General features: G+C 49.2%; 1 protein-coding gene across 1 annotated transcript; it reads left to right on the top strand.

Moving 5' to 3' along the window:
- Positions 1–4,508: 4,508 nt before the first annotated feature.
- Positions 4,509–6,008, top strand: drd1b (dopamine receptor D1b). Its single transcript, XM_062453600.1, has one exon. It carries the CDS (start codon positions 4,535–4,537, stop codon positions 5,969–5,971), a length of 1,437 nt encoding a protein of 478 aa, XP_062309584.1. The 5' UTR covers positions 4,509–4,534; the 3' UTR covers positions 5,972–6,008.
- The last annotated feature ends 4,748 nt before the right edge of the window (positions 6,009–10,756 follow it).

Genomic DNA, 10,756 nt, shown 5'->3' with positions numbered 1-10,756 from the left:
AGAGAGAGAGAGAGAGAGAGAGAGAGAGATGAGACTGAGACTGAAGTGGGTCAGCAGGCTGGTTGGAGTGGAGATGAGGGGCCCACGTGGAGGAGTGATTGATGAGCCTGAGTACAGGTGAGATGCATAAACACCTGAGCCACGGTTATGACACACGCTCTCTCTCACACACACACACACACACACACACACACACACACACACACACACACACACACACACACACTCACCCACAGGCACAGAGGCATACACACAGGCACACACACAGGCATCAGCACAGATGCTGAAATATCCTTTATCTCACAATGTGAACACAAACACACTCATGCAGGGCATCTAATGGAGAAACTAATCTTTGCCTTTGTCAATCCTGCTGTCCTTCCTCCCAGGGCAGCCAAGAGCAGTGGGCAGCCACATCAACAGCGCCTGGGGCCCAAGTCCATGTCCTGGCCAGGGACCTGGACAGGAGAGAGATCTGTTCTCCATGTTTATGTTGTGTTTTTTTTCGCAGAGGGAACCTATGTGAGCATGGACAGACCATGCAAACTCCACACAGAAAGACCCTGGAGAGAGCCCCACCTGATCACCGAACAGGGCTCCAAGCGGGAATGAAACCCCGGACCTTAGTGCTGTGAGGTGACAATGTAAGTAACTTGTGTGCTATGCTGTCAAACACACACATTTTTTAAAGGCCCCCTCTCAACATGCTGCTTGCTTCTGCACACACAGACATGCACACATACAAACACACACATCTTTGAGACCCCCCTGCTTCTCAACATGCTACTTGGTTATGCACACACGGGCATGCACACACATGCACAACTCTCTCTCTCATACACACACACCCTCTCAGTGACAGACACACAAACACACACACACTCTCGGTATACTACACACACACACACACACACACACACACGCACACGCACACACACATGAAAACACATGAACACACATACACACATCTTTGAGACCCCCCTCTCAACATGCTGCTTGTTTATGCACACACATGCACTCACACACACAGACATGCCCCTATATACCCCCAAACCCCCCTTTGAGGTGTTTCATTGAAACATGTTAAATTATGAATCGGTGCCTCTCCTCTATGGCCCTTCTCTGGAGGCCTTGAAAGGAAAGCTTTAAACTGTTTTTTATTCAAAGCCTTCATGAAGCCACACGTTCACGCTTCACTCTCTGGCTTTGAAGAGCACATACCCTTCTGTCTGCCTATCTGTATGTCTACATATCTGTCTGTCTGTTTGTCTACTGTACAAATGTGTCTACCTCCGTCTACCTGCCTGTCTAGCACTGAGTTGGGTAGCACTTATGTCATGAGTAGAGATCAGTAGACTAACAAGTCCAGCCACACACACACACACACACCCACACACATGACACCGACACACTGTTGCACCTACACACATCCCCACTACACAAATGGATCCTACATACATCACACTTGCACACACAAACACACTTAAACACACTTTTGCAGCTATCTGTACACACGCATACATGTGTGATGATTAGTTTACAGAAATATGATCCTGTAAATATTACACACCCAAACAAACATTCCACACACGTAGATCTGTGATGATTGGTTTAGAATAATCCTATTATAATTACACACACACACACACACGCACGTATCTATACACACACACATACATATACACACACACACAGACACACACACACACACACACACACACACACACACACACACACACACACACACACACACACACACCCTCCAGTACTGTGAGGCAGAGTGCAGCTGCTCAGAGTCTTGTTGTGTTGTCTGCTTCCTCTGACAGCTTCCACAGCGTGCTGCTTTAAAGCACGGTTGGCTAGCTCTGTGTGTGTGTGTGTGTGTATGCGTGTGAGGGTGTGTGGTGTGTGTGTGTGCTGGTTTGTTTGAGTGTGTGTGGTGTGAGTGTGTGTGAGTGTCTTTGTGTGTGTAGATGCATGTGTGTGGTGTTTAACGTGTGTGTGTGACAGGAAGACGAGTCTGGGGCTGAACTTTGCGGCACGCATGCCCTGGTGAGGAGCTACAGGGAGATGTGGGTGGAAAACCTGTCAGGGACCTCACACTCTGACTCGTCTACATGCATTAGTCACACACACACAGACACATACACACAGACACACATACACTTACACACACAGACACACGTGCTCACATATACACCTGCAGAAATATACACACACACACACACACACACACACACACACACAGACAAACCTACACACACAGAAGCAGACACCTAAATACACCTACACACACCTATGCTCACACACCTACACACATACACATACCTACACACACAACTACACACACCTACAAACACACAAACGCATACATAGACTCATGTGGTAACAGGGTCCCAGAGTCCCAAAGCTTTAGAAGTTTGTTACAATAAAATAATGCATCATCCCACTGGGCCAAAAGCATGTTGCATTGGTCACCACACACACACACACACACACACACACGCACACACACACACACACACAAACACACTCACAAGCATAGGTATACATTAACACACATGTACAGACACATACGCACACACATACAGACACACACATACACAAACACAGACACAGACACACATAATGCTCTCCTCCTGCTCTCTAATGTAAACGAGGACCAGTAGGTGGCCTCATTGAGCCTCTATGTGCCATGAAAAGAGTAGATGACCAGAATAACTGCCCTTTATCTATACCTAGAAGAGATGTACACGTTAAAAGCTTGTATCTGTGGCATAGTGCACTTGTCTTTTCATAATGTGAATTCATTATTTGTGTGACTTGTTCAAATATAGGATTTCAATTTAGCAGGCTTCTACTAAAAAATTCTGATCGAACGATCTCCCTCTTGCATTCCATGTTCTAGCTGTGGCCCATCTGCCTCGCGCGGAGCAGAATGAGCTGGGGGAGTCCCGCGCCCCCTGCGCGCAGCTGAGTGTGAATGGATAGTCAGAACAGTGCGCGTGGATGTGCCTTGGCAATCGTTCTGCCCGTTCCATCCAAGAAGTGACATTCTTCAAACCCTGTCAGTGCTCGGTGTGACCGGGGAGGCAATGGCACATCTCTCCGGTGAAACTTCAAAAGATTGAAAAAAAGACAGCCACGGTATAGAAGAGCGTGGCGGAAGGAAAGGGCGCAGAACGGGAGCTCACTTGAGCTCATTCGGAGTTTTGACAGAAAGCAACGACGAGTTGATTTAGGAAGCTACCGCTGGACTGCCTAGTATTAACACTCATAAACATTAAACTTCCTACATCTGTAGCTGTGTTGTTGTTTTGTTTCCTGGAGCGTGAAGAGAATATAGGATTTGAAACGTTCCAAAATAATCATCTGAAGGAATAACGTGCATCGTTGGCAGCATCCTCGCCCGCACGGAGGCGAAAGGACCACACACACACACACACACGCACACACGAGAAGAGGACAGAATTTGGCAGGGCTCGTGATGACAGTTTAAACGGACGGATTTACATGGATGGATAACAGACGGTTGTCGATTTAAAAGTTGACAGGTCCAAATGTATTCCATGGTGGCAGCAGCGTGGGACCACAACGAACTGAACAAACAGATTAAGGATTGTCATAATATTATGTTGCTTCACAGCCTATGTGGTGTTGTCTTTATCTTTGTTATCACACCGACCTCAGAGACAATACACACCAAAACAATTATTTCGATTCTGTCATAATACCTCCACTTCTTTTTTTTCAAGAACTACAGAGGATGAAGTGGTGACTGTATTGGTGTCCTTGTCGGTCCATAGTGTCCAGCGGCACGTTGAGGGAATGAGACGGGCTATACCGGAGGCGCGTGGCGGTGCTGAAAGGAGCACCGAGCGAGGCACGAACACAATCACGCCGACACGCCTCGGGAGTCATTAAACAAATCCTATAAACGCAGAGCAAATACAATCGATACCCCGCATCGACCAGCCCGTATATAAGGCTAATGATTGGATTGGTTCAGCCTCGGTTTGCGCTGGATGCCGAGGATAATATGTTGAAAGTTTCAGATGACCGTTGACAGCTGACCGGAGCGGTCGGAGGATAAAAAGCACTCACGGGTGTTTAAGAATGAAAGTTAGACTAGCACGCGCGTCAAAATTTTGTCGTAATAGGCAGCTGGGGTCCATTCGCTGCCTGCGCTTCAAACGAAAGCCCTCTGGAATTTAACAGCCATATGGAGATATTTTTCTGGAGCTCATTTTCTGAAGAGCATTATTTGTCATTGATTGATTCTTTTCTATTCTTTTTCATTGTTTAAAGAAAAAAAACCCTCTTCCGGTTATCTGTTTTGGAAGATGGTCATCGTGGCAATGAGGTTGGTGACCGTTGCTGTGGACAAGCTTGTCCCTAGACAGCTCTCCCCCACCCTGTCCCCCGTCTAACCCCCCCCCCCAGTCCCCCCCCAGCCCCCCCCCCTCCCCAGGTGGTGGTGGAAGTATGGGGTGACCCCCCCCACCCCCCTCTGCACCCCTTTCTGACGGAAACGATGGATCTGAACTTCTCTGTGTCCGCTCACCCCGGCGACGGCCTGCTGCCAGGGGAGAGAGGCTCGTCCAAGCGAGTCCTGACAGGATGTTTCCTCTTCCTCCTCATCCTCACCACGTTGCTCGGCAACACGCTGGTGTGTGCCGCCGTCACCAAGTTTCGCCACCTGCGCTCCAAGGTCACCAACTTCTTTGTGATCTCGTTGGCAATCTCTGACCTCCTAGTCGCCATCTTGGTGATGCCGTGGAAGGCCGCCACAGAGATCGTGGGCTTCTGGCCGTTCGGCGCCTTCTGCAACGTGTGGGTGGCGTGCGACATCATGTGCTCCACGGCGTCCATCTTGAACCTGTGCGTGATCAGTGTGGACCGCTACTGGGCCATCTCCTCGCCTTTCCGCTACGAGCGGAAGATGACACAGCGAGTGGCCTTCGTGATGATCAGCGTGGCTTGGACACTGTCGGTCCTCATCTCCTTCATCCCCGTCCAGCTCAACTGGCACAAGGCCCAGACGCTGGCCGAGCTCAATGCCACGTACGGCGGAGATCCGCCCCCTGATAACTGCGACTCAAGCCTGAACCGCACCTACGCCATCTCCTCCTCGCTCATCTCCTTCTACATCCCCGTCGCCATCATGATCGTCACCTACACACGCATCTACCGCATCGCCCAGAAGCAGATCCGCCGGATCTCGGCCCTGGAGCGTGCTGCTGCTAGCGCCAAGAGCCGCCACTGCAGCATGGGCGCCAACGCCGCCATGGAGACGGAGAGCTCCTTCAAGATGTCCTTCAAGCGGGAGACCAAGGTCCTGAAGACCCTGTCGGTCATCATGGGTGTGTTTGTGTGCTGCTGGCTGCCGTTCTTCATCCTCAACTGCATGGTTCCGTTCTGCGACCACCCCAATCCGTCTGGGGGCCGGTCCGACTTCCCCTGTGTCAGCTCCACCACCTTCGACGTGTTCGTGTGGTTCGGCTGGGCCAATTCCTCGCTCAACCCCATCATCTACGCCTTCAATGCCGACTTCCGACGCGCCTTCTCCATCCTGCTGGGCTGCCATCGCCTGTGCCCCGGCAGCAACGCCATCGAGATCCTCAGCGCCAACAACAACGGTGCCAACAACATCGGCCCCGGCCACGCCTCGCTCACACACTCCAACTCCCAGTGCCAGGCTCGGGGCCTCACGCCCAGGGAGGGGGGAGAGGGGGCAGCCTACGTCATCCCCCACCGCGTGCCCTGTCCGGACGAGGAACTGGGGGGGAGGAGGAGGGCGGGGGAGGAGGAGGAGGAGGAGCTGGGCGGGAGGAGGGAGGGTGAGGAGGGGGGGGAGGGCGTTGTGGCATCCCCCGCCGCATCTGGGGCGCTGGACAGTGACGCCGACGTTTCTCTGGACAAGATCCACCCCATCACCCAGAATGGCCAGCACAAAGCTGTCACCTGCTGAGTCTCTGGAGTGACAGACAGACAGACGGGGAGGTAGAGACTGAGGGAAAGAGGTGTTGAGGAAGTGACTGAGGGAGGGAGGAGGTGAGGGAGAGACAGTGGGAGGGAGGACGAGAAGGAGGGAAGGAGGGAGAGAGGTGGAGGTGCAAGAAGGGGAGAGAGAAAGGGAGGGGGATGTGGAGGGAGGGAGAAAGGGAAGGAGGAATGGAGGAATGGGAAACATGGAGAGAGGGATGGGAAAGAGAGAGAGGTAGAAACGGAGGTAGAAAAAGGGAGAGGGGGATATGGAGGGAGGGAAAGGAAGGGAGGGAGTAATGGGAAAGACGGAGGGATGGAGAGCGATAGAGGGAGAGAAGGAAGGAAGGAAAGAAAGAGAAATGGGAGACGGAAAGGGGTGAGAGATAGGGAGGGAGGGATGAGAGAGGGAAAGAGTAATAGGAGAGAGGGAAAGTCTCTAAGGACCCTTGGCTAATGGTGGGACTACAGAACTGAACTGAGCTTCACTGCAGACCTTAAGACTTATTTAACTTCTTTAATCACTATCGAAACCTACAGAATGTTAAAACAAGAAGGCACTTTATCCTGGATAACTATCTGCAAAACAACGTTTGTTCATGAGCTAAACTGGGTTTGTCCCTCAATGTTCCACAACTTGAAAGAAGGAATTAAGCAAGGAAGGAAGGATGGAGAACTAAGGAGGGAAGTATGTATCTGTGTTTTGAATGCTGCATGCTCTGGTTTGAAGTGGTGTGTAGAGTTCTGGAGATTTACCAGTAGACCAGAGAAGTAGATGTGTAGCTAGATGTCTGGTTGCTTCCTGTACAGTGTGCTGTGCCCCAAAGGACACAACATTTGGATAATTGTTTTATCTTTTATCTTTTGACAATATCCTCGAAAGTGTGTATTTGCTTTTTGGTTCTCTAACTGGTCATTCATTTGGGGGGTAAAAACGCTTTTTGCTGAGGTAGAGTGTCAGAAAACAAGTAACCAGTGAGGAGAATGAAGATGAGAATTAGGATGACGACAATTAAACTGCTTCTGTTTGGCTCCTCTATCTCTACTAAGACAGGCCGTGTGATGATGATGATGATGATAAAGATGTTGTTAATACAGTGAAAGCTCTAGCTGTATAGATGCTGTGGGCTCTGTGTTGGCTGTAGTGGCGAGGTGTGGACACCAGACTGAGAGTTTGGAGGTTTCTGTCCAGGCAGGAAGTCTAAATATTTCAGTCTGGTTCCTGTGCAGTGGAGTCCCTTTGCCTGCTCACAGCTCCTCACAGCACCAAGCTGACAGCGATTGTCAAGCCTGGTTTAGGAGAACATAAATGTTTTTTTTTTTCTTCTTCGGGAAGGCGTGTTTCGAGCAGACTGGGGCTGTTACCCCCCTCCCTCCCTCCCCACACACTCTTCCCCGGGCCTCTAGACACAACATTTCACAGTTGAGGCAGCCTCAGGCTTCATTGAGCTGGATTCTTACACACCCACACACTGATACGCTCACACACACACACACACACACACACACACACACACACACACACACACACACACACACACACACACACACTCACACCCACACACTGATACGCTCACACACACACACACACACACACACACACACACACACACACACACACACACACACACACACACACACACACACACACACACTAAAAGTGTCTTTACACTCTGAGGGAGTGCTGTTGGTGCTGCTGGATGAAGCAAGCCAGAACAAGAACTCTTCCAACCATCCTCTACCCCTCCTTCAAGCCTCTTCCACCTATCATTCAACCCTTCTCCACCCCTCCACCTCTCTTCCACTCTTCCCATCCTCTACCCCTCCTCCAACCCTGCTCCTCCTCCCTTCCTCCACCCCTTCAGCCCTCCTCCCTTCCTCCAGCCCCAGGTCTGCTGGTTTCCCCGTGCCCAGACGAACGTTGTCAACCATGACATTGTTACACGCCGTCCGAGCCGAGGGATGTTCATATGTAACGGATCACATGAGGATGAGGCGTGTGAAGGCAGGCCTGCCGGGGTCAGCCAACCAGAATACAGCTCTCTGTTTGACCTTTCCCAACTTGCTGAGAGGGAGGAGAGCAGAAGAGAGGAGAAGAGATGAAGGAATAGAAGAGAGGAGAGGAAGGAGAGGATAGGAAAAGAAAGGAGGAGAGAGACAAGAAGAGAGGAACGGGAGAGGTGGAGAGACGAGAGGAGTGGAGAATAGAGGAGAGGAGAGGAGGGGACGTTTCGTTGCTCTGGGTGTTCTTGGATGATGAGAGGATGCTGTGGTCTTCCCTCTGGCCTAGATTAGGATTTGAGAGGAGTGGAGTTTATTAGCTATGAGCCTGCTTCCACACACACATCTCCATTCTCAACAGGAGACAGTGTTTATATCGACAACTAGTTAGGGTAATTGGACTGTGGGTGTAATTTCACAGCGTGGCGCGATGTTAGTGGCCTGGTTCCGTATCCACCCCCTTCCCACCACGACCTCTGACCCCCCCAGGGTTAGAGTATGAGCTGAAGAGGTGGGTTTAAAGGGACAGTTCTATCTTTTTTATGATCTGTTGGTGGCAGAGTTTAACTGCAGGCGACAACACTTAACACAGGTGTCTGGTTGAACCAACATTATTATTCTGGAGAGAGAGAGGGGGAATGGGAAGAGGAAAAAGAGAGAGAGGAGTAGGGGGGAGGAAACAGATGGGGTTGGAGGAAGGAAGGGGGGATGAAGAGAGGGAGTGAGAGAGAGATAAAGTTGAGAGTGAGAGAGCATGAGAGAAAGAAAGAGAGAGTTGGGAGGGAGAGCAGAGGGGGAGAGAGAGAGCGAGATAAGCAGTAGTAGGAGAGAGAAATAGAAAGACAGAGAATAAGACAGGGGAATAGAAATAGGAAGGGGGAGAGAGAGAGATTCAACCAGTGCTGCTGTTCTCAAATTAAGCGTTTGATTTTCCGGCTGTGGAAAATCCGATGTAGTTTAAATATAGACGCGACAGGGAAAAAGCTTTTGGCTCAATAAGTTGCTCCTGGCCTCGCACCAACCAGCCCCTCCAACGCCCTTCAGTCATAGGCTGTTCCACTCAGACCCTGTCAATGCAAGTCAACCATTGGCTGTTCTACTGAGGCCTACCAAGGATAGTAAGCCATTGGCTGCTCTACTGAGGCCCACCAATGATAGTCAGCCATTGGCTGTTCTATTAAGATCCCATGCACTCAGTAATGGCTGAGCTCGCCTCTGGCCTCTCTCTTTCTCTCTCTCTCTCTACTTAGGAACACTTGGTCAATCTTTCTACCTAGCTACACCTGGTCTCTCCTTCTACTTAGGTACACCTGGTCTCTCTCTCTCTCTCTTTACCTAGCTACCACTGGTCTCTCTGTCTATGACTGGCCATCCCTGGTCTCTCTTTCTGGCTAGCTACCCTACCTCCCCGCCCAGCCCCCAGTTTTTTTAAATTGACCCCAGATAATGCTGATCAGGGAGTTTAATGTATCGACTCATACATTGACTCCGCTGATGGAAAGCCTCCTGGGATGGCCTCAAAACAGTACATATGCTAATGATGACACGTTGATGGGCATTCTGCGCCCGTCACAGTATCTGTCCTCTAGTGCCAAACTACAGACTCGCTCAGACCCGCTCAGAAAAATCAAATGACTTCTTAAGGTTCCCAAGGGACATGAGCGAAAGAGATCTGAGGAAACCGCGTTAGACTGTTCAGATTGATTCATCCAGTCTTATCTGCCCACTGACATGAACGCTTCCTGTTCTTTCTGTAATCTGGTTACAGTTTGTCTCCATGATGTGATTTAACATTTGTTCATTCATAATGTTGGTTTTTATTGCTGGTGAATAATGTTAAGGGGTGACCAATGAACCATGTGACCATCACTGCCACTGATTGCTGTGTTTGGTGACAGGACCAATTTCCATGCTAGATGATTTATATGATTCTAACTTAAACCTAGGATCAATATCTGAAGGTTGAGATACGTCGATTGATTACACCCAAGCTTTTGTTTATTTTGCAGAAGTGAACCGCTCATAGGCACCGACATGGGACCAGCTTTTACTAACTGAAGGCATTACGGTGGATGGTGAAAATGTTTGCAGTTTGGTCTCAAAGTGGATGTATGTCAACATTGTTGGTTGTCATGTAGAATTTCACTAGATTAAATACATTTTTATAATGTATTGTCAGGTAGCCTGATTATACCATCGATTACATAATTTGTTTGTTTTAATGAGAAACCATTAGCTGCTGTTAGGTTTTTGCGCTGGTCCCATGAAATCCAAACTTCAACAGTGATGACATTGTTGTCTCAACCTTGATATATTCAACATAGGATTAAACCAAATGGTTCTAAGTGGACAGAGTTCGGGAATCAAAACTGCATGGTTGAAGTTGGCATGAGCTGAATCAGTTCAGTGGAAATTCGTTGCATAATCAAAAATATGTTTAAAAAAAATTGTGAGTGTGGGCAAAATAATGATTGGTAAGGTTAAGGGGTGTATGCTTGTGTTTCTGTCATTCATGTGTGCAGTGGATAAACAAAAAGGTCACAAACCGTCTGTCAAACGGTGTTCATGATTATTCTGACGGTGTATGTCAGTCAGTCTGTGTTGGGGTGGGACCTGTAAAACAAAAATATTCTCTAAGGTGATGGGGGTCTAAAGTGTTTATAAAGGTTATAGTTCTAGAGAGCAAAGATGGAGTCCCTACCTCAACATTGAACAGACACACGGATGGATGGAAGAGTATTGTAAAGCGTTTCTAATGTAGTGTGTTGAA

This window comes from Osmerus eperlanus, chromosome 27 (genome assembly GCF_963692335.1).
Source record: "Osmerus eperlanus chromosome 27, fOsmEpe2.1, whole genome shotgun sequence".
Taxonomy (NCBI): Eukaryota; Metazoa; Chordata; class Actinopteri; order Osmeriformes; family Osmeridae; genus Osmerus; species Osmerus eperlanus.
This window is presented reverse-complemented; position numbering and strand designations above follow the sequence as displayed.